The sequence below is a fragment of the Chionomys nivalis genome, chromosome 11 (genome assembly GCF_950005125.1).
Source record: "Chionomys nivalis chromosome 11, mChiNiv1.1, whole genome shotgun sequence".
NCBI lineage: Eukaryota > Metazoa > Chordata > Mammalia > Rodentia > Cricetidae > Chionomys > Chionomys nivalis.
The window spans coordinates 68,508,961-68,534,599 of record NC_080096.1 but is presented as its reverse complement, the minus strand read 5'-3'; the positions used below and the strand labels follow the sequence as shown (position 1 = coordinate 68,534,599).

General features: G+C 36.5%; 1 protein-coding gene across 34 annotated transcripts in view; it reads right to left on the bottom strand.

The window, feature by feature from the left end:
- The window catches only part of Ptprd (protein tyrosine phosphatase receptor type D), a 2,217,081-nt gene that overhangs the window by 188,321 nt on the left and 2,003,121 nt on the right, over nt 1-25,639 (bottom strand). For all 34 annotated transcript variants that reach the window (XM_057783903.1, XM_057783917.1, XM_057783909.1 and 31 more), the window contains one exon: nt 621-809. In XM_057783903.1, the coding sequence (XP_057639886.1) occupies nt 621-809 (189 nt within the window). The remainder of the gene's footprint in view (nt 1-620; nt 810-25,639) is intronic.

Genomic DNA, 25,639 nt, shown 5'->3' with positions numbered 1-25,639 from the left:
CAAATACCTTCCTTCCACTGGTACTTAGCAAAGTGCTTTAAAAAATTGGTCTGGCCACTTGAGAATTGATGTTTCTGTGTATTGTGTATTAGTGAAAAGAAAGCAGATGTGCCCAGACTCACTAAAGTTTGCTACTTGGATGAGTTTAAATGCAGAAAAGACAGCAGAAAAAAACACTTGAATACAACTGAATCATTTTCTTGTTTAATATGAACATTTTATATGGAAATAGCCACTGGAGCACCTTGCAAGTTTGTAATGAAATCCAATGTTGAAATAAATTTCATTCAAAAGAAAATGAAGAAGAAGAAAGAAGAGAAAATGGACCCATTAAACACTGCAGAAAAGCAGTTAATTAAAAATTATTAAGAATACAGTCACAGCAGTGAGCAATGTGGATTAAACAGAAGCCGCAAAACACATCAAGGGAAGACAGATTCTGGATGAGGCCATGGCCTCACAAACATGGAGACACATAAAATAACAGCGAAGAGAAGAGGGAGATAAATCAACACCTAAATTTTTTTAAATAAAATTAATATGAAATTAAAGAAAAAAAATAAAGGAAGGTATTTTTCAAAACTGTCCAGGGGATAGTAGAAACAGTGACAAGACCCTACCTGATCGTAACTGCTTAATACGACCATTGTTGTTGCTTGTGTCAACAGGTAAAAAATCTTTAAACCATGTGATTTCTGGATCTGGGTTCCCACTGGCTGCACAGAGCATGGTGGCCGTGCGGGTACGTTCCACCACCTTCAGCTGGGGGCCCATGTCAATGGTAGGGAAACCCCTAGGAATCTGGTCCTCTGCAAGACAAAAAGTAACACAATTACTTTAACAAAGCTAATGTCAGTCATGAATTCATTATTTTTCATAAATCTGATCCTCTACGCATTCAACATTTGCTGAGAACTAAACACAAACCATACATTGTTGTATCATAGGAACATGGTAGCATGTCTATTTCCAATCAGTGCTGTACATAATCTATGTGGGAGGGCAATGAACTAACAAATAGCTCACTGTGTCATAAATATCTCTGATGAGGTGATGCAGGAGTACTCTAGGGTTAGTAATGGCCACAACAGTGCTTGTCAGGACTAGCAAGTACCAAAGGGAAGTACCTACAGTGTATCTTTAGGAAGAAAAGTTTGACAGCTGGCAGAAAGGAAGAGGGGATTTTGTTTTCTTTAGAAAGATGAAAATATGCTAAGTCTAGACAATGACACTAGCAAACCACAGGATCCAGCAGAATGTAATGGAATTAAGCAGAAGGGAATGAAAGCAAGCAAGGTAGGTTCATAGACATAGTAAGTTCTCTCTACTCCAAGGGGATATGCTTTTTGTAGATTTCAAATAAAGCTGCACCCACATGACTTCTGTATTTAACCTATTTGAGGACTGAGAATATGAAAAACTGCTGAGTCCATTTTTCTGTCAGTCTCTAAACAATACTGTATCACCATTTACCTATAAAAATTTACATTGAATCCTGTTGCAACTCATTTGGTGATTAACTAAAGCATAGGGGAATTATAAGGTTATACATATGATAGACCATATTTTATAACTTGAGCTTCCACAGTATGTGTGTGTGTGTGTGTGTGTGTTTTGTCACATTTTTTCAAAGAAGCACGTGGTTCACCAGGATGAAATTTCACAAGAAATTTCAATTAGTCAGAAACTTGAGATTAATTTTTACCATGGAACAAAGGCACCCGGTTACTAACATAAAAATATTCATTCTTTACAATGATAGAATGTTTTCAAAATGGATAGTAATATAAAAGATGTGACTCCTACATCTTGAATACCTATCCCTACGATCAAGTAGGGTCTTGTCACTGTTTCTACTATCCCCTGGACAGTTTTGAAAAATACCTTCCTTTATTTTTTTTCTTTAATTTCACTTAAGGGAAAAATCTCCCTGTCATATTGAAATTGCTCTAGACATAGATCTTGAGAAATTATAAACTGATTTCCCCTGCCCCACCCTTATCACTATGATTCTAGCAATAAACTAACATGGTAGCCATGAGGTGGCTTACCAGGGAGGATCTTAACCTGCGTTTGTCTGGAGTGGGAGAATCATGGCGACTCCTGACTCGGCTTCTTTCTCCCAGCATTCTGTTCTGTTTACTCCACCCACCTAAGGGTTGGCCTATCAAATGGGCCTAGGCAGTTTCTTTATTAATTAACCAATGAAAGCAACAGATAGAAAGATGACCCTCCTCCATCATTTCCCCCTTTTTCTGTTTAAACAAAAAAGGAAGGCTTTCATTTTAACATAGTAAAATTACATAAAACTGTTATCAAGCAAGAATTACAGTTACAATATTTATATCTATCCAGACAGACACAGGTTAGATCAAAAATGGGTTAGATCAGTATGTAAGAGCTAGCCAATAAGAAGCTGAAACTAATGGGCCAGGCAGTGTTTAAAAGAATACAGTTTCCGTGTAATTATTTTGGGTAAAGCTAGCTGTGTGGGCAGCCGGGCCCCAGGAACGCAGCCTGCCGCTCCTTTTACTACAAAAGACTTTGAGGAAATAAGCTGTCCATTTGAGTTTGATATTCACATTGAGGAGAGACTATTTATTACCAGACCATGTATTTCGAGATTTGGATGGATAAATTGCAAAACAAGCAAAGAAATAATAAATTAATTTTAATGAAGTATACAAGTTGAAAGAGAAAGTGGAATCACATATATTCAATATTCAAATTCCTATCCATCCTCAGCAATGTAGAGGTTCACAGTAGATAAGAGTCAGATATAGTGGTTAGGACCTTCAAAATGATTTTTTGAATCTCAAAAGCAAAATTAAAAGTTAAAAGTGAGATGGGGAGTACCTTGAGAATTGGGCTGGACTAATTTAAAATCTACTTCAGCTGAATTCCATCAGGGTATGCTTTATGTATTTATAAGTTTTGTCAATATATTCATATGTAGAGCATAGTTCTAATGTTGTTGGAGGAAACCAACAAAAAAGGAGAAAGATCAATAGGTTCTGAACTTCACTTGTTATTAAACATCTCACTTGGCAGCTATTGATGGTAAACTGCTTCAAATGATAAAAACAATTCATCTCTTGTGCTCAAAAGTGCAGTGCACTGACTTCATCATTTAGAAACTAGATGTATGGAAAAAAATCTTATATTTAGCTTTTATTCTTCATCTTTCTGGCAACCAAATTAGGCTAATAACTTTAAACAGGCATCCTGGATTTCCTGGGTGGTCTGTATTGCATAGGGCACTGCATCCTTCCACAAGCTTTACCTACCAGTTGCCTATAGATGCATCAATACTGCTTTCCTGATCAATTCCCTTTTACATGTACATCTTTCTAAAGAGTCAGTCCAATAGTCAGGCTCACCCATGCACTTGTTTCAGGCACTTCCTTAAGGCTCTTCCTAGGAAATCTCGATTTAATAACTGTCTATGGGAAATGGAGCCCTCATCTTGGAGTTGCCTTAAAGCAAAGACATGTGCCTCCCAAGCAGACTAATACATCCACATCTACTTTCTTTCCCTTCTTGGCTCAAGAAGAACATTCCAGAGCCTCCTTTTCATGTCCACAAGTACATGGTAAAGAATACCTCTCTGCATATTAATCTACAAGGGGATGTAAAGGGGAATTTCTTTCTTAGTCTTAATAAGGGTAATTAAATTCTATCCACCACCCTTCCTTGCACAGAACCTCTTTGAATCTACTACCTTCATTAATTTTCATGAGAAGCATCACAATGTAACAGATTCAAACAGCCAGAGCTGTTACAAGTTGACAGATGGGGCTTGCTTCCAACTTGACTGTCAGGTATTTGGCAATAAAACTCAGTATTCAACATAAAATAGACGGTGGAAATAATGAAATTTCTAATTGGAACGCTTATCTCAGTGGGTGTAGTTTAGAAGATGTTAATTGCTTTTTTTATCCTCTATATTTATTAGTAATTTTTATAAAACTGTCTTGGCCATTTGATAACATAAGTTTTGACAGTTTATCACGTCAGTGGGAACTTGGGCATCAAATCAGCAAAATTAACACCTTAACCAAATGAACACTCTGAAGGAAAGACTATCAAAAACTAACAAGCCATCAATGTTAGCACTTTCAAACTTTTACACGAGGTGAAAAGAAAAACATTTGGTGCTATTCATTAATGTGCTCATTAAGGTTTAAAGTGCCTTACTTATCACCGTTCTGTATTAATATTCAATCATGCAGAATTAGCTTCTAATTCATCAACAATTTAAATCAGACTTGACCTTCAGGAAACCATTTGGTCTACCACTTTGAGAGGCCATTAAAAGGGCAGATGACTACACACTTGTGTTTAGTAACTCTCTCCTGTCTCTCTGTCTCTCTGTCTCTCTCTTTCACACACACACACACACACACACATGTACACACACTCACACACACTTGCACAAGCACACCACTTTGGAACGGCTGTTACAGCAGGCGTGGAGATATAGCCACAAGCACTGACTCTGTTTCTGTCTTAATGAAATGCGCTGATAGGAAACTTTCAGTTACACTGAAAGGAAGAGAAATGTGCATGTCAGCATTTTGCAGAGTTAATTTACCATTTTTGTTGAACTTAACGTCATAAATAAACTTGAAAGGTATCTGTGAGAAAAGGGATATCGCTGTTTCCTAGGGACCCATGCTTTAGATAGCTCTGAATGATTAAGTAAGAGCTGTTGTATAATTTTCTGGGTTACAATGATTTTATCATTCACCCACGAATAATTTTTTGAAGGTCTTTACTTTCACTCAAATGCCACAAATATTTAACCTTTCATATTTGAAAGAAAACCACAGAACTCTAAATTATCTTCTATGGCCACAGAATTCTTCTGGGGTGGCCTTGAGGAATTCTTATTACCTAACATTGTCAGATGTTTTACAGGGTGAAATCATCCTGACTAGGCTTTTTCATCTGATGTGTTTTTTTTTTTTCTTTCCTTAATTTAATTTCTCTATTGATTCCTTGGGAGTTTCACATCATGTACCCCAATTCCACCCTGTCCCCCCATATCTTCCCCTCAGTCCTGGAAAACACACACAGAAGAAAACAAAACAAAGCAAACAAACAATAACAAACAATTCAAAAATAAACAAACAAAAAAGTTCTTTGCTTCTTCTTTCCCACCCCCCAATACTTCTTCCTATGTCCTGTGGCATTGGGGACCTAGGTGTGTCATATTATAATCTTTAGTTCTATCAGTTTTCCTAGCAAATGTTAATTACAGTGAGTACTGGTCTCTTTCAAGGACCCTGGTTTCTGATACACCATCATCACTGGATCCTCACCGAAAGGAACTCCTTTGGAATATCCTGCGGCCTCCCTGAGTCTCCAGGATCCTGCAGGTATTTTTCTAAAGGACCAGTCCTTCACAAGCTCCAGCATGAGGTAGAAGTTAGGGTGGGCCAACCCGAGGCCCAGCTGTGGGCTTGGGTGGTAGCTAAGCTGGTCAGTTTGGGTCAATGGGGCCATCTGCCTCAGGTGGGGGCTACCTAGCTCTCCCAGGCCCCTGTGATCAGGTCAGTTCTCCCAGGCCAGTGGTGAGGGGTGGGGCCATCTCTCCTGAGTGCTAGGGCCAGCCAGCTCTCTTATGAGGATTGTTAATGTCAGGGCCAGCTCTCTTGCTGCAGTGTCCAGCGAGAGCCAAGGCCAGCTTTCCCCTAAACAAATGAAGTGCAGGGCCAGTTTAGGTTGGTCCTCTGATTTCATCTCTCGTACTTAAGGCTCCCTGAGGTGACATGGGCCACAGACATCCACACAGACCACAGTTGGAGCCAGACCACGCACCAAGATATGGCCTTCAGCAGTAGTGGGCCTGGACGACATCCTGGCCACTCAGAACAGGATTATTCTGGTGGCAGCATGCCTCTTCCCCCTGCCCCCCCCCCCGCAAACATCATCAAGTCCTCAGGTTGCAGCCCCAACCCTGGGCTTCTATGTAACCATTGAAGGCAATATAGGACTCGGACTTCAGCACAGATGCCAACCACAGTAGGGCTACTGAACCAGACATGGTCCTGGGCAGCAGCCAGGTCTGGATCAAAAAAAAAAAAAAAAACTTTCGTTTTAAAGAAATTTTTATTAAAGGATTGTTTGTCATAGTCCTTGAAAAAAATTACCAGATATGTCACCAAGATTTTCATGTCTATCAATGGTATGCTTCCTTATATCTGGCACCAAAATATTTGTTAATTGTCCCAAATATTCAGATTTCATTAACCAAAGGTTCTGTTGAGATTGGTGTTGTGGTTTGAGTGAAAACATGCTCCATAGGTTCATATCTATGAATGTGTGGTACCCAGTTGGCAGAACTGTTGGAAAACTATTAGGTGGAATTGCATTGTTAGAGGAGGAGGTGTGTCACTAAAGGTGGGCTTTGGGGCGTCTTCCTTGCCCTTGGGTGTAGATGTGAGTTCTTAACTGTTCCTGGTACCATGCCTTAGCTCCACCATCATCCACTCTAACTCTTTGGAATCACAAGTCAACAAATGTTTTCTTTTTAGTTGCCTTGGCCATGGTGTTTTATCACAGCAATATAAGATTAACTCAGATGAGTGATGTTACAGTAAAGCAAAAGCAGTATCTTAGGGGAGAGATGAGCAGCTTCTTTTTTTAGATGATTTATTCCTAGAATTCACTTCTCAGATTGAAGAACAAGAAACACACGACTGCAATTGTTACCTATATGAACTCATGAAGCCATGTAAAGTGGGAATTTGTGCTCAGCCCTTCCTTTGTAATCCTCCTATAAACACACATAATCTGACCTGCTTAGGACTGTATCAGCCATTTCAGCATTTACTCAGAAAGTATTTATATTTTCTTGGAAGACTTGCTCCTTGTCCCTCCTTTAAACAGTTCTTCATTCGTGAGTACATTGTGATTCTCTGTTTGTCTCCCCTCTGGGAAGAGTGCCTTTCTGCATTCTCTATCAGTATACTGAGCAGGAGTGGACTTTTAGGTTCATAGAAGGGCTTCATACCTGTTTCCTAACAGATTTATTTAGGTCTACAGACAATTCTGATAAGTAGAGATGTCCACTATGCATGTGATTCTTTAACTCATTATAGGAGCTGCAGGAGACACACCAATTAAGTTCCTGACTTCTTTCTACAGGATACTTCTCTGCATGAATTGGTTGTGAGCTTCTAAAAATCAAAACTAGAGCTGCATGACAAAACATTTATACAGTGCTGGTCAGTAGCAGCCGGTAGAGTGTGCATCTACATGGACTGTTACCCATGTAGAGAATAATGCACTTTCTGGTGTTCAAACTCATGACAGATTGAAAACGGGTGAATAAACCACACATATGTGATGGTATCCACTTAACTGACAGGGGCCATGGCATCTCTGCTACTGAGTATCATATGACTTTAAAGGTATATGGAAATCTTATAAAGAACACAAGTGAATTTTATCACTTTGAAAGGTGAAAAGACTGACTGGGGGAAGTTTTAGTTATAATAAAACAAAGAGCTAGGTGTTGTGGATGACACTTATAACTTCATCCCTCAATAGGCTCTAGCAGGAAGATCACAGGGTTATACTTTGCATAGGACAAAGATGAAGAAAAAAATGAGGAAAGAGAGACTGAAGGAAGTGAGGGAAGAGAGAGGGAGGAGAAAGAAAGAAACCAAAGAAAAAGTTACATTGGTAATATTGACAATATACTGCTTTTTAATCAAAAGTACTAAAAGTTCATATGTGTGCTTCACCAATATTTATAAAAGAGAGGGGGCTGAAGAGACCCTAAGCTGACAGAGAAACATTTACTCTTTTATTCAGGGTATGAGTTAGCAATTTTTATGCATGAGAAGGAATACAGATTCTTTTGGAAATATCAAATAAGCAATGGTCTTCAGAAGGTCAAATAAGGTGTTGGTATATTTCTGAAAGCCACATAAACAAACTGAAGAACAAGAAAATTTGAACTAGTGCACTTCCCAAATGCTCAGGAAAAGGTACCGTTCCTTGTATAGATAATTATTGATAGGCTCGTCTGTGCCAAACTGACACAAGAACGGAAGCAAGTAGTAATCTAGGCAATCTCGATATTGTGTGGTTTAATTCTTGTCCAAAGCAAGGATAAACTTGGGGAACAATAGCAGTCTCCAGTTGCCAGGAAGGAGGCAGAGTGAGATAATAGATGAGGTACTTTGCATCTACTAACATAACAGACTAGTCAAGCTCAGGAACAGCACAAACAAGAATAGAAACATGTAACCCAAAGGTCTGTTATAAATAAGAGTGGCAATCATAAACTGAAAGGCAGAAAACAATGCACACAAACTGGGATAACCTAAGGTCAGGTCTGTTCAGGGAGCAGGGCCTTCTCCAAACCTCTACAGAGCCCATGCTCTTCTTCCATCACTGAACAATAGGAACTGCAGCATGAATGGAGATGAAACTATACTGTCAGATGACTTCCAAACTAAGACTTATCCAAGACACCATGTTACAAATGACTAAAAATACCAAAACCAAATTCTTTTCTTTCTATTATGAGGTTTTTATTATTCAAAGAAGTGGGACTAAGCATTCCTTAGAAGAAGATCATACGGAGAATCTTGTTTATTTATCCATTCATTCATTCATTCATTCATTGTCATTTATTCCTTGTGGTACTAGGAAATAAACCTAGGTCCTCATACATGCTAAGCAGAAGTGTAATCACTGATCAACATATACCCAACGGCAGCTTTTAAAAATAAAATGATATTTTTTTTTACATATTTATAAGGGTGTGCCCATGGTGTAAATTTCATAGCACATGCATGCAAGTTAGATGTAGGCTGAGACTGTTTGTTAGTTTCCTAGTTTCTCAGACCTGACTAATCACAGAGAAACTATATTAATTACAACACTGTTTGGCCTATTAGCTCAGGCTTCTTCTTTTTTTATACTAAAATTTACATTATAAATTAAACCATTTCTACTAATCTGTGTATTGGAATGAGGTTGTGGTAAGGATCTGGCATCTGTCTCCTTGGGCAGCTACATGACATCTCTCTGACTCTACCTACTCTCTCTATATATGTCTGTTCAGATTTCCAACTGGGCTTTGCTCTGCTAAACCATTGACAGAAACAGTTTTACTCATCAACCAATAAAAGCAATACATATACAGAAGGACATCCAACATCAGCTAGAGGCATGTGTATTGGTGTTGGTTATTCCATCAGCCATGTGAAATCTAATACAATTCAAGAAGTCAGCTACAGTGTCAAGTGTCTTTAGTACATCCCAGTGACTTAATGAAGGGATTTTTTTCCTTTTCTCTTTTTTTTTAAAAGGAAGCCATAAAATTAGAGACATTATTCACCGTGTTCTTTATAAATCCTTCCAATTCAGAGAAGACATGATTACACAAAACGAGATAAATTAAGACATATGCCTGTACTATATCTTCATAGGTTAATATAACCCTCCAGTACCACTCAGTTCACAACAGCCAATTCACACCACACAGAAATTAGCAAGAAGAGTATACTGGACCAGTGAGACAGTACTGACCCTACTAAGTACTGTGACACCCTGTTCGTCTAATACAAGCATCTGAGCCTTTGTAGGCAGCTTAATTATGACAATGGTGGTGTCTGTCTGTCCGTTTTCTATGAACATAAATCAGGGTGTTCAAAATTAACTTACTTGTTCCATGTCAAACAAACAACAAATGTTAAATTCTTGGCTGTGATTTTGTTCAGTTTCAAATTTACTGTGGTTCCTCTGTGCCAACTGTTGCAAATGAAATAAACACGCATCATGAATAGTGATGGCCTCTTCTCAGTGCCTGCACAATATGGGAATCACAAAGGAAAACAGAATACATGGACAGATTTTATGCTTTAAGCATAAAACATCAGATATTACCATCACATGGCATCTGACCATGATTGCTCCTAAATTGTTATACTTCAAACATTCTTCTTTAGACGTGTTTCAGTTGGCTCCTTATTCAGTTACTATTGGTTTTAGGTAGAGGTGAAATAATAGGTGTTTGAGACTAGAAGAGGATGAAACACATGAGAACCATCAAGTGCACAGCCTAGGGAGCTCAAATTCCCCATTTCTCTCTACCTTTGAGCTTTGTGTAATTTGTTTAACTATAGAAAAGGGGCAGTAGACGGCGTGATGTCTGTTGTGACCAGACGCTAAAAATGGCAGACTTCCTCTGGAAACAGTTTACAGATCTGAAAACCATATGCGAACAGAAAAAATACATTAATGCTGTTTATTTAGGCCACACAGGGATCTCTCTCTATTCATGACTTGCTGTGTCTGCCTGAGGGAACAGATCACAGTATCGCCAGATAGGAGACAGAGGAATATTTGCAACACTGCTAAGCAACAATGTGCTTCAAGTCACTGCTTTCCGGAATAAGTCAAAATATCAGGCTACAAACAGGAATTGTTTTCTTTTCATAATATAGTCTTGGCAGGGGGAAATGCATCATTCATTATTCTTTTCTTAAAGGGACCTGTGGAAACAAAATCTGTTTTCTAATAAAGTTGAAGTGCTGAGCCATTATCAAAATGATGCATAATGAATGAAATAAAGTAGTTCCAAACTGTAAGGCTAGTCACCCTCTGCAAAGGATATAATATAGAGAAAGATGCTCACTTTCAAATGTCATTTCGAGTTGATTATCTAATAAATATATTTAATGTCTAGTCTTAAGACTATGAGTGAGATACAATGAATAATTATTAAAAAATTCTCTTTGCTTTTTTTAGATGTATTTATTTATTTTGTTTACAATGTTCTGTCTACATGTATGCCTACAGGCCAGAAGAGGGCACCAGATTTCATTATAGATGGTTGTGAGACACGATGTGGTTGCTGGGAATTGAACTCAGGACCTCTGGAAGAGCAATCAGTGCTCTTAAACTCTGAGCCATCTCTCCAGCCCCTCCTCTTTGCTTTTACTGTATTGAGGAGCAATGTATTTTATTTTGTTGTTGTTTTTCCTGTGATTATGGCACATATAAATAAAATATTTGAGCTGATGATGGCTAGGCAGCTTAAGTTGGTTGTCAGCAAGACATACAGCTCAGGTTGAAACACTGAGAACCACACAATAGAAAGAGAGAAGACTTCTGCAAGCTGTCTTCTAGTCTTCACATGTGCAATGGTATGTGAGCAACTGTACACACACACACACACACACTGAATAAATGAATATAATAATAGTAGAAACTTCAACAGTAGTGGCTACAAAAAATTGTATAGAAACAGCTGTACATATGGCATTCCAGAGCAAAGTTCCATTTAATAAATATTCTTCACATGTTGAGGACTTTATAAGGCAATTTAGTCACCGAATAAAACAAACTTGTTTAAAAGAAATATATGCAATTATCACACAAACTGCAAAGTAATATCTGCATAGACCGTGCTATTGTCTGAATCCGGTGGATAAAATTTACATTGTAATAAATCAATAACTCAGGATTAGTGTTTGGCTTTAGCCAACGATCACTCTCTTATGATTTTAAATAAAACAAGTGCAGATTAAATAAGAAAATTAAAACAAAAATTTCCCAACCTTCCTACCTAACAATATTATCAATACGTCATTGGACACTAAAATAACCTGAAATCACAGTGATGGTGGATGTACTTGCTAGGGTATGAGGATTTCATGATGATAACAAAATTACTATTCACTTCCTAAAAATTAATATTTTTATTAATTTTATTTAATAATAAACAAACATGTTACAAAAAAATAATGCCCATACCCAATGTGCTATTTTTATTCTGAATGCTAAAATAAAACACACACTAGAAAGACTTATGTTAAATCATTAATTTGATAATATTCAGAAAACTGGAGCTATAATTTTGAATTATGATTTTTTTGTTTTTACTTTGTTGTAGGAAGTGAGTTAAAAGGAGCGAAATGGTTCAAAAGACACTGTTTTTGCCTTCAGTTTCCATTATTCACTAATTTATCCTAAACAAGATTAAGACAGAGCTGTGAAAGCCATTTGTTCTGACTGTTAACGACATTTTGACTATAGACAAACAAAAAAATCTTTTTTTTCTCTTTTTCAAGAATTTTCTTTAAAAGAAAACCAGAATAAAACATATAATTTGGGGTATAAATGAAGTATTAGTACACAAACAGTTTTCAATATATACAGATAGGTGCAGAATGAATGTAACTGTTAATGAGTTTACCTACACACATAAACCCTTTACATTAACCAACCAAACATATTTTTCAAAGTTGTCAATCAAGAGGTCAGGAAAAGCAAGACCAAATAGCAATGGTCACACCTACTATCCTCTAGTGAAGGAAATGGAGGAATGGCAGATTCAGCCATCACTGGAACAAGGAAAGAAAAAGTCATAGATGGAACAATCTTATTGAACAAGAAAGTACACACACACACACACACACACACACACGAAATAATAAGGAGGTGTCAAAACTACACAGATGCCAGTTTCAAAGGGCTAAATATGGGTCAATCAGATTGTCAATAAAGTAATTTGACCTAATAAATTTTAATATACTGACTAAAATGACTGTATACCATTATAAAAATATATAAATTTAAAAAATTTGGGTTGTATAAGTTTAGTAAAATAGCCTGAAAATATTTTTTCAAAGAAAATCTATTAAATACAAAGGAAATGTAAGTAGTTGTATAATGGAGAAGACTAAGAAACCAACAATCAGGACAGTTAATTTAGTAATACTAGGAATGGGATAAATCAAAGTTATGTGATAAGAAAAAATAACACCACTTCCAATATAACCCTGAAGAGACGTTCCCAAATATGATCTAGAATAAATTTCAAATAATGTTTTCAACAGAAATATTAATGAAAGACTGAACTGACAATTCTGAACTGAACATATGGTCAGAGTTAAAACTGTGTGAGTTAAGACAACTAAGATTGTTTCAAACTTATAAACTACATGCAGGCAAAGTAATTGAAGTAATACTATCTTTTTCCTCTATCATTTTTTTAAATAATTTATTACCTTTTAATTATTTTTTCTATTTTTGCTTTTTATTGATTTTTATTGAGCTCTACATTTTTTTCTGCTTCCCTCCCTGTCTCTCCCCTCCCCCCTCCAACCCTCCCCACAAGGTTCCCATGATCTCAATTTACTTAGGAGACAAAATCACCTCTATCATTTTATAAAAAGTTTCAAAATATGTTTTTAACTAAAATAGCGCCATCACTCACACCCTCCCTTTCTTACCTTTAGGCCCTCCCAGCTATCTCCAGTGAACCCTTCTCGTACATGTTCACTCTCAAATGGATAGGATTTTTCGTTGATTATTATTGTTGCGTATGTGTATATGAGTGTATATGTACAAATATATAAAAATACAACCGTCTCAGTCCATTTTTGTAATTGATATGTATGCATTTCAGGGCTGACCACTCGGGATTATACAATCAATGAGGGTGCTCATCTCTGGGAGAACTGTGATGGGGGAGAGTCTTCTGTTTTGTGTTAATTTCATTGGTTAAATAAAGAGACTGCCTTGGCCCTTTAATTGGACAGAAAATTAGGTAGGCAGAGTAGACAGAACAGAATGCTGGGAGAAAGAAGCTGAGTCAGGCAGTCGCCATGATTCTCCCACTCCAGACAGATGCAGGTTAAGATCTTTCCTGGTAAGCCAGCTCGTGGTGCTACACAGAATATTAGAAATGGATTAGATCAATATGTAAGAGCTAGCCAATAAGAGGCTAGAACTAATGGGCCAAGCAGTGTTTAAAAGAATACAGTTTCCATGTAATTATTTCGGGTAAAGCTAGCCCGGTGGTGGGACACAGCCCCACGGCTACTACTACCGAAGTGAATTGTCATTTTCTGAGCATTCATTAGCTTTTTGTAGTTCTTTTTCTAGGAGTAAAACCCCATGAAAATTTTCCAATAATATCACAAGTAAAACTTTTTTAAAAAATTGTTAGTGCTTACAAAAATCCCAATTTTATGGTATTTATTTCTAAACCTTCTGGAAAGAGAAATGCACTCATGCAACTCTGTTCTAAGTGAAAAATATTCTCAAGCAGATACTTCTTTGGTCGTCTGGACATAATGGCTATTGAGGTGATAGTTCAACAGCAAAGACTGTTACAATGATGACAATGTCAAAATAAAACACCTTACATCTGGAAATACGTAAATTCCTATAAAAAAAAGTAAGACACAAATATTTTAACTTCCAACCTACTTCAAAAGACAGTCTCACCACATGAAAAGAAAAATCGAAAAAATACTTTTTATAAAACAATTCTGTTTATGGTAAACCATTTACTAGAGAAAGAATTAGATTAAACCCTTGTATTGATTTTCTTTCTAGCCAAGTATCTACTAAAGTATAATAAAATAATGAACTTTTGTTGATATCAAAACAAGTATCAACCAAGTGGTTAATGGATCCGCCTCAAACTTAGTAACTGACAAGGGTAGGGGGAAGAGGGAGGACAGGGAGTGTGTTAAGCTATGTGTGTCCTTAAGTACTTTGTCTTGGTGAAATCAAAGATCTCCTGCCAACACATGTGAGTTCAGAACACCCACTATGGAGTTACCAGAAGCTCCCTTGGTACCTGAACAAAATGCCTTGGAGGTAACCATGCATTTGCATATAGCTTTATCCACTTAGTAGTTCAATCTTTGTCGTCTGAGGACAGCTGAACATGCCAGTAAAGTTTCTCTCCAGCCGGAGGGGGGGGAAACACTCATAAAGTATTAGAGCATGACAGTCAATGGCCTCTTGAATAAAAAAGAGAATGGTTGGAGTTATACTTCTATAAAGACACTGCATTAAAAACCTCCTTATAAATAATTCATGACTGTCACAGTTTAATATATGACATGCCAATTAAAGAGATACAAGTTTCCAATGATAAGATGATAACGCAACGCAATGAACCTCTTTCTTACATATTAAAAACAACCCGGAGTTGTTCATATTCATTTAGTTGTAATAGACTGACATATTGTTATAAATTTAGGAAACACGCAATCTCTAATTCTTAACAAAGTGACAGGAACTTGACAAGAGAAGAAAGTTATTCCTGTCTTGGATTTACTAACAAAGAAAGCTAACATGTCCTGCTGCTTTCCCCACAGTATGAGAGGATTGTTTTTATGTTTACTGCAAGATTGATGCCCCTTCAATTGCTTAGTGATGATCACTAGGAGGCTGCTGAGTAAATAATGTGTGAGCATTCACTAAAGGAAGAGCATGTACTTCAGCCAGAGTCATAAAGTTAAAATATAAAGATAAAGTAATATGCTCTATAGCTTTGTAGATAATTCATGATGAGATTCATGGGGAATTATAATCAAGTGGGCAAATTTTATAGGATTCCAAGAATAAACTCAGAAGCAAAACTTATTTACCCAGCAAAAGGAAGCCATATCCCATTTATTTTTCCTAATGACAAGTGAATGCCACCAGAGCTAGAAAATGAGACATCAGATTTCCTAGATGCCACGCAGAACACATGGGGGCACAACTGAATATTGCCTGTTTGGTTCCTGCTCATTTGATTATGGCAACTGGATCTCTATTTTATTTTTTCACATAAATCAGAGAACATTAATGTGCATACTAATGTGTGTGACTATATAAACTAATGTATATTATACATGTATATACTAATATATATACACATCGGTATATGCAATGCATATACTAACATGTATTAGTTATTATATTAAATATACTAACATTTCTGATTACAGAAACATGCTATGTGCTAATTTGTTCAAGTAGATTGAAGTAGATACCTTCCTACATTTTATCTGTATTTTATGGTAAAGCTTGGTAGTTCCTTAATTTTCTACACTCTACTTTTTTAAAATGTGTTGTGTGGTGGGGGGGGCGACAGGGTGTCTATGTGCATGTCAAACATACATGCATGCAGTGGTGCCTATGTGGAAGTCAGAGGACAACTTGCAGGAAACAGTTCTTTCCTTCAATAGATGACCAGAAGCAAACCTACAAATTGTGTAAACCTAATTTCTGACAAACATACAGTGGGCAAAAGCTTAATAGGTATGTCAAAACTGGTATCATTCTTAAGAAGAAAGAAATTAAATTACTAATCTTATATAAAAAATCAATTCAAAATGGAACAAATATGCCAATTTGAAATCCCAAATGTTGAGCTTGCTGGAAGAAAATATAGAGAGACAACTTTAGGATATAGAACATAGACACAGATATTTCAAAAATAAACCCAAGGGCACAGAAGGGATTAACACAGAGGAATAGATGAAAAATTAAGATTTTGCACAGCAAAAGAAGCTCTCAGAGAAAACAGCCTACAGAACAAAAGAAAGATTTGCTCAGATATACTTCAGATAAGATGTTAATATCAAAAATATATAAAAAGGTGAAAAATTACCCTCTCCCACAAAAACAAAAATAAAGGCCAACCTAAAGTTCTTTTAAAAATATAAATGATCAATTCTTATTTTAAAGTGTGTTCTATAACTCTAACAATGTGGAAATGCAAATTCAAACTTTTTTGAGATTTCATCTCACCATAGTTAGAATAGCTCTTATTAAAAAGATATAAATTGGCATAATTTACTCTTAAGGAAGTAGAAAAAGCAGACAGCTTCTTCAATTTTGTTGCAAGTAGAAGCTGGTTCAGTCACTGTAGAAATGTTTTTTGAATGTCTCAAAAAGCTAAAAACAGAACCACCATATAACAGAGTTGTATAATTCCACCATAGAGATACTTAACACATACATGTCTACTCTTGCTTTATTAATGATAGCAAGAAAATAAAATCAGCTAAGATGTCCATCAACAGATGAACATATAATGAAAACATGACACACGTACACCATGGAATTTTGGTTAGCCCCAAAGAAAAGTTAGGTTATAAAATTTGCAGAAAAATAGATGGAAGTGTTAAATATTATACTAAGAGAAGTAACTCAATGTTGAAAAGAAACTTACTGCACATTCTTTTATATGTTGACCTAGTTTCTAATTTTTGTATATTTACATTTATATGGAAGTGCGTGAAGAGATCAGGAACCTAGCAAGGGTAAAATGAATATGGAATAGAGTCTTTACAGTAGAGGACATGGAGGATAATGCAATGCATGTGATTTGAAGGTAGAGAGAAAAACACTAGGGGAAAGGAGGCACAGGTAGGCAGAAGGACATGAGATGAGGGAGAAGCATATGGAGAGAGATAATCACCCAAAACTAAGTATGTGGGGAAACTCCCTAAGAATATCTGCTCTTCATTATGCTCATTTAAAGACTGGAGAGACTCATGACTGTTCAAGTTGCTGTAAAAAAGAAAGTGTTGATTGCCCAGCACTAAAAAATATTTCCCCTAAAAATCTCAGATCATCTCGAAGAGGGAACAGAAAGAATGTAGACACCAGAAGATGGGAAGGGAATCAAAGCACCATCTTTGGGACACGACACAGCAGTTGTGATCCTGAACTTATAACAGAGGTTATTGCCTGTAGAGGCCTTACATGATGAGACTACCAATAGGCATGGATAGGGGAGGTTCACAGGGCTCTGAGGCCTTTTAATGTTGAACCAATAGGCTACTGATAAGTGTCAAAAGAACTAGAGTCACCATCTTCTATTGCCCACCCACTGGTGGGTCCAGACAACTTTGGTTAAGCTCACTGGGCCACCAACAAAACAGAAGGACAAGTGTGTGGGAAAAGGACTTGTAGGGAGGAGAGGGGGCAGGCAGGCAGGAGGGAGATGAGAGAGAGCATATGTAACCAGACCATACACACATAAAATTTTCAAACACCAAATTTAATGGGAAAAGAAACCCTTAAAGTTGAAGTAGAAATAATAAACAACAACAGAAACAAAAGTGATAAGCAAGTACTGTGATGTACATCTATAATCTCACAATTCAGAGGTAGAGCAAGAAGGAGCTTGAGGTCAGAGACCATCTGGAAAACATAGGAAGACCATGTCACAGAAAGAAAGAAAAAGAAAGAAGAAAGAAATTAAGAAAAAAAGAAAGAAAGAAAGAAAGAAAGAAGGAAAGAAAGGAGAAAGTAATTAAAATATATATATTACATATTTAATATATATTATAAGATAATTTACTTTTACCAGGACAACACATTTATTTTTTTATCTCATATAAAATAGAAGACTTGAACAAAGAAAAAAGAAAGAAAATGAAGCTAATCATGACCCACAGAATAATATCACTGATTAATCGTATTAAATAATGAAAACCATGATAAGAAGATTTTTATTTTTTAAATTGCATATTTGGAAGGTAGACAAACATGTGTGTGAATGTTCACTTTGTAAGGTGAGGTACATGAGGAAAACAAAATAATCTTCAAAGGGAGAGAGAATAAAAGATAGGTACAAAAATTTAATCCCATGTGAAATGGATTAAAGAGGTGACATTAAAAATGCCCAGGCTGTTAAGACAGCTAGACACAATTTCTAATATTAAGATATTGAGCTATTTTCTCATTTCTCATCTTCCAAAAAGAAGGATGCTATTGTTAACTCCTGTTTCCAGCTGTGCATGAATACAGAGAAGCAACCTTTCCAAAACTTTCATCTATCAGATTTACACTCAAGTCTTCATTCAAACTAACCTGAGGTGAGCCATCAAAAGGAGATTAAAGTCAGGGGAGAGCATAATACTAACCCAAAGAGCATTGGCAGCTTGAGCTGAACCATGCTAAAAGCAAAACTCAATAGGAACTCATCAGAAGATAAAAGGAACAAACAAAAGGCCTGCACAATTTTCATTATGTTTCCAAGAATTTGCTATTGAAGGTCTAATCATTATGTCTGCAAATTATCTATCTATCTATCTATCTATCTATCTATCTATCTATCTATCTATCTATCTATCTATCTATCATCTATCTATCTATCTATATCTATCTATCTTTCCATATAGTTGGGTTTATATAGTCACATGCACATATAAAACACTTCACTCTTGTTCTGAGGCCTTGCATGTGCTTAAAATTCTTAAAATTATAGGCCTTTATTTGAATATGATTTGTCAAGGCTGCGATTATTATAGGTATTTCATATGGATATTGGATTTCTAACATTTGAAGTATCTTAATTGGTTTTAGAGGTACTACATTCAAAAGTTAGTTATACACAAACACTTGATATTTTAGCTACTGTTATTTCTAGTGTTATAACTCTATTGAATTATGTGAGGGATACAATTAAAAATACATTCTGATCCATGCATGGCAATGCATGCCTATAAACTTCTGGAATCTGGAAAGTGATGCAGGGGAACCAAAAGTTTGAGGTTAGCCTGAATTATACAAGGAAAGTTCATTATATGTAAATACATAATATTTATATATAATTTACATATATTATCAATCACATATGCATCTTTATTCTTTATTCTATTTAATTGTTCTCAAATATTATAAGCCCAACAAATAGTTGAATTGACTAACATAATGAAAAATAAGGCATCCTCTACACACAGGGATACTTGTGATTAGATATACAACAAATTCTTCAACACAATTTTTGTCAAGAAAAACACCATATTTGGAAAGTAAATTCTTTAACTCATTAGCATGGCACTTCTAAAAAACTAAAAGTTTTGGGCAGGAAAGATGGCATTGTGGTTAACACCACTGGCACTTCTTCCAAGGGACATAGGTGCAGTTCTACACATGTGGCAGGTAAACAACCATCTGTACTTCCAGTTCCAAAGGCTCCAATGCCCTCTTCTAGACTCTGTGAACACTGAACTCATATAGATGCCTGTACAGACATATGTGCAGGGAACACAATGATAAATAGAAAATAATGAATTTAAAAAAATAAAACTCAAAACCAGAAATAGCACAAAAAACAGCTACACCACTCCTAAGTCTACATCGAGTGCTCTAAGTCAACATACCTGAGATATATTTTTGTATTTAATGTTATTAGAGCACTACACATAATATAAAGTTATGAAGTCTGTCTGTGTGTTTGCAATAGATGAATGGATAAAGTATGGTGTGTGTGTGTGTGTGTGTGTATGTGTGTAAGCATATACACATGATGGAGTTTTATTCATGAATAAGGAAGAACAAAACTGTACTGCTTGTAGGAAAATGAATATGATCAGAGGTCAGCAAAGTAAGTCAGATTAAGAAAGAAGAGTAACATGCGTCATGTCTGCTTTCATTTTTAGAGCCTAGATTTTATACATATACATAAAATCTTTCATATATATGTATATATAGACAAATATTTATGAATATATGTATGATATCAATGTAGAAGTACCTGAGGAGAGGAAATGCAAATAGCAGGATTGAGGAGGGATAAATAAGTTAAAAATTCATGATTACTTGCATGACTTATCTTTATGAAACTTTCCTGGTGGAGTTTTGGTCACAGATTCAAGCTAAGTGTTCTCTAAGGAGAAAGAGCCACAACTGAGAAAATGCTTCCCTAAGATCAGGCTGCAGAGAAGCCTTGGTGGAGCAATAGTTTCTTAATTAATGGTTCATGTGGAAGGGCACATTCCACTGTGAGCACTCTGGCTAGATGATCGTGGCAGGGTAAGAAAGCAGGCTAAAGCAGCCAGGAGGACCAAGTCAGAAGGCAATGCTTCTCTTTTGTCTTAGGACTTCTATTACTGTGAAGAGACACTGGGACTACAGACACTCTTATGAGGAAAAATATTTTATTTGGGGTGGCTTACATGTTTAGAAGTTTAGCCCATTATCATCATGATGCAACATGGTGATGTGCAGGAAGACATGGTCCTATAGAGGTAGCCGAGTGTACCTATGTTGACTTATAAGAAATAGAAAGTGGTCTGTTTCACTGGGCATGGCTTGAGCATATATGAAACCTCAAAGCCTGTGTTCACAGTAACACACTTCCTCCACCAACACCACACCTACTCAACCAAGGTCACACCTCCCACTAATGACATTCCCTCTGGGAGCCATTTTCTTTCAAATCACCACTTCCATGGTTTCTGCTTTAATCCATGCTTCCAGGTTTCTGCCTTGAGTTCCTCTATTTACTTCCCTCAGTGAGGAAGTGCAGAGTGAATATGCATTATGTACATTTTTATGTGAAAATAGTACCATGTCTCCAAAAATGCCATGTTTTAAAATTACTTAACAATACCTGAATTTATATGAAAGATAAAAAAAAATACAAGTTTGGCCTTGTTTTCTGAAGTATTTATTGGCTCTCATGGTCCATAGAGCTTGTTTGAGGATTTTTTAAAAAGACCCAAGAAAGATGGAGTACTTAACTGTTGTCCAATTTAGACCTGTATGAAATTCTCTAATGAAAAGTATAGTCTCTCCATGGGCTTGTCTTAATCTGAGCTTATTCTCTTGTGGACATAACAATTATTCAAAACAGCAATCATTAAGCTGCCTTGTGCTGCGGGAGCTCCTTTCGCTCCTTCAACCAATAGCCTTTAAGATTCTAGCCCACTTGGGCGTGGCCTCTTTTGCTTTAAAAAAAAGTAGGGGTAGCCCTGCTCGCTCCCTCGCGTACGCGCGCTCGCGCTCTCTCTCTCTCTCTCTCTCTCTCTCTCTCTCTCTCTCTCTCTCTCTCTCTCTCTCTCTTGTGCGCGCGCGCGCTCTGCTTCCAGCTACTAGACTCTGTTCCTGGTCATGCAGAGGGGTGTTGTCTAGACAGTAATCTGTAAGGTTTCCCGTTAAATAAATAACCCTTTTATTAGCCATAGTTCCAAATTGGTGTGGGATTGTTTTGTGACTTACGTCTACAGTCTTGAAACTACAATTGAGAGATTTTTCTGAAATCTGATGCTACCCTGTTGAAAGATGACTATAAAACACATCAGACAGATGTCTCATTCATTTTGAGTATTTTATCATTCATAGGAAAGCAAATAATTTCAAATGGTACATTTTCAATAAATAGTGATCCCTGCACTAAGTGATCTTAACTTCTGGAGACTTGGGTTTAAGACAGATGTATTTTGTGATTAAAATTTTTTCCTTTAATTCCAGGAGCCACGTAAGAAATTTCATTGTTAAGAGTGCTCGATATCCAGTAGTATTCAAAAGAAAAGTGTTTATAACCTAAATCCATTGCACTTCATTCCGATTTTTTGTAACTTATATTTTGTTTTCAAAAAAACATCATCACTATCCTATACAGCAGAATATAAAAGAAGTCTAATTTTTATTTCTATTTTTATTATTTCATCTTTATTTACAAAGGGCCAATATCTACAATTTTGAAAGATTATCAGCATGTAGGTCTGACACATATACTAAGCAGGCTCAAAATCCTGACATTGTTCACACATCAAAGTGCAAATTACTAACTGGCTTCACTTTATCTTGCTAGCAACTATTCATAAATTTATAGTTACACGTATTTTAACATTTCAAAGATAACGAAGATCTACAAAAAGTTGACTTTGATTGCTAATTCAATGAATATTCTGCTTAGGGTAAACATGAGCATATGTCCCATAACCTAACCGCTATCTGCCTTAATGTGTGAGCTACTATAAACCAGCAAACCTGTCCCAGAGAATGACAACTTCCCAGCTGAGGGATAGAATTTAAAGGGTTATCAGAATGGTGGTCATGTTGGGCAACTGGGAATGATTTCAGGACCACACTACTTAAAGAGAGCATTTAATGCAGATGCTGAATCAACTGTACAAGGACTATGGACACTGTCTTGGGAAGTGTTCCTTTACAGAAATATTAATGCAAGATAAGAAAATACAATATCAAAAAGCCTTCTAGGCAGATGGAAAGTGAACTCTGTAGAACAGCTTGTGTAGGGACCTTTAGTCACCTGAAAGGCACAAGGTAAACAACAATTTGCTTTGCTCTAATTTACCTTGTGGACCTTGGAAGAAATTCACTGTGTGAGTTCATTGTAAATCAACTAGTTTAACTCATTTGCTAAACACCCTCTTTAAATAACCGATCGTCTACAAAGGGATAATGACAAGCTAGACCTTAGATAGTGACAGACTGGAAAAGAAATAGGAGAGACCAGGAATTCACCTGTGTGACACTTGAGGGTAGGCAAGAGTTTACTAAATTAGAGGTCATCTTCCCTGTAAGCGGAGGCTGCTGGTTCATTCCCTGGCCTTCAATATGCTGAGCATCTAGTTGCCCAAAGTGAGCTGGTATCTTAAGGGCTATCGGCTCAAAGATTTCCCAAGGCACTTCACTATGACTTAGTTTATCCATGCTTATTTTTTGCAACATGAATTTGACATCTTGACAAGTAAAAACCACCAGGATCCATGCTGAAAATGTGACATGACACCCACTGGACTGGTAAGGAGCTGTATCGGTAGCAAAACCGAACCCACACGTAATTCATAAGAAAAGGGTGAGCAGCCTAGTACATCAAAATCACAGGCCTCTGAAAGGTTCTTTGCTGTTCTTCACCATCTGTATGTTCATGCACCTTTAAATTCTCCCTTTATATAAAAGTAATTTAACACTGGTTGTTTCACACCAGCAAGGGAAAGGTGATCAAGAAAAGGTTGTTTGCACAGACAGAGAGGGGTAGTATAAGAGAGAGCCCATGGGTATGGAGAAGAGAGGGTCCATGGGTGTGGAGCCAGAGTACAAAGTCTTGAGGGATTAGCCCAGATTAAGGAAGCTTTGTGATGACAGGCAGGCATTCCAATGCTATTGTCATCTTGAAGCTTACCTGGTGGCTTGGGAAGAAAGAAACAGAACTTCAGTTAACAGTGGGTCCAAGACTAGCCTTCAAGATACAGCTTTGACAACAGATATCACAGAAATAAAACACTACCTAGCATAGCTTATTTGATTTTTAAAAAGTTATTTAGAAAGCAAAAAATTGCGTTTATAAAATCAAATATGATAATTTTGAAAGGTAAATTATATTTATAAATCAACTGGTATTTCTACATATAAATAAAATAATTTTACTAATAATATAAGTTTTGTTTATTTTATGCTGCCCTTATCTAGAAGACATTTCTAGTTTATTAAATGTAGACTCTAGCAAACTTCTAAATAATTCATGATTCTTTTAGCTCATCTGCTGCAGTAAATGAACACTTGTCTCATCAGTTTAGAAATAGCAGTAATGTACTTAAGACAAAGAGAAAAGCAGAAGCAGCTCCCTTCCAGTAAAGTTTGGTTGTTTTGAAATTTAAATGTTATGTGATCAGTCTCCACCAGAATCCACAATGGTCTATTTTCTTATGCAAATGAAGACAAGCAAGGAGGTTTTATTTTCTTGCCTTGTTTCCCTATTCGGGCTTAGGCTTCCCATTCAACCCTGCCAGGAAAAATAAATGGGGAGTCACCTGTGCTCTTTTACTAATCCAGATTCAATTCAGAGAGACAGTAGAAGTGGTCCCTACCTAATGTCTTCCTCTTCCCTGCTTTAGGTTGTGTGGCCATTCAGCTTCTCAGAGCTAGGCCATATTCTGACCTCCACTTCCCAACTAGCAACCCCCAGAGGGCCTGGCTAGCTAGACATCTTTCAGGCCTACTCTACCAGACAGCCCAGAAATAACATATTAAATGGAGTCAGATCGGCTTTGTTGAAGGGCTCACTTAAAGCATTTTATGGCAGGTTGGAGGAAGCCTTGAACCTAGCAAATCAGATATGCCCCTGTCCTGGCACATGTACCTCTTTTTTTTTTTTTTAATATTTATTTATTTATTTATTATGTATACAATATTCTGTCTGTGTGTATGTCTGCAGGCCAGAAGAGGGCACTAGACCCCATTATAGATGGTTGTGAGCCACCATGTGGTAGCTGGGAATTGAACTCAGGACCTTTGGAAGAACAGGCAATGCTCTTAACCTCTGAGCCATTTCTCCAGCCCTGTACCTCTTGTTTGATTACTAAGTGATGGCAACATAGTTTTGCTGTCTTCAGTGTATGCTTTCATAAAACATGTAATAGATCAAAATAAGTGTATTACTCAAATGGAGTGAGATTCACTGGGAACAGCCTCTTGGTTTACCTGTAGTTTTCATTTTATAAACAGTAGTGCATTAAAAACAAATGGCAAATTTCCAAAATGGTAATGAGTTCTTTTCAAAAAGATTGAAACTTCAACTTAAAATTTCTTGAGAATATAAATATATATATATATATATATATATATATATTTATTCATCCAAAGTTATTAGCCATGAGTTGATTAAATAAGAAAATATCCAAGACATGTTATTCCAAGACCTAGTAATAAAAGTCACAAGAATTCAATGCTTTCTAAATCAAAGTGTCTAGCCCAGCACAGCTGCATGCAGTTACATATAATATAATAAATTTGAGTTTTTCCTTGTTTTATTAGTTTTAGGACAGATTTTATGTTCATTAAAGTGATAAAAAACTTAACTGATTTCTATAAAAAAGAAAATAAGAAAAAATAAAGAAAATATATAACAATTCATGTATCCAGATATATGATGAAAATTCAAATTCTTTCCCATATAATGGCTTATTATTTTAAAACTTCCTTAGAGGGGTAGGTTGACGATGCCTGAATCTAAGCAGAGAAAGCAGAAATTATCATAATTCAGTGCCATCTTCTCCAGATGGTCTCATGGTAAGGATAAGGTAATAGATTTTAATTCTCGAGAACAAATTCA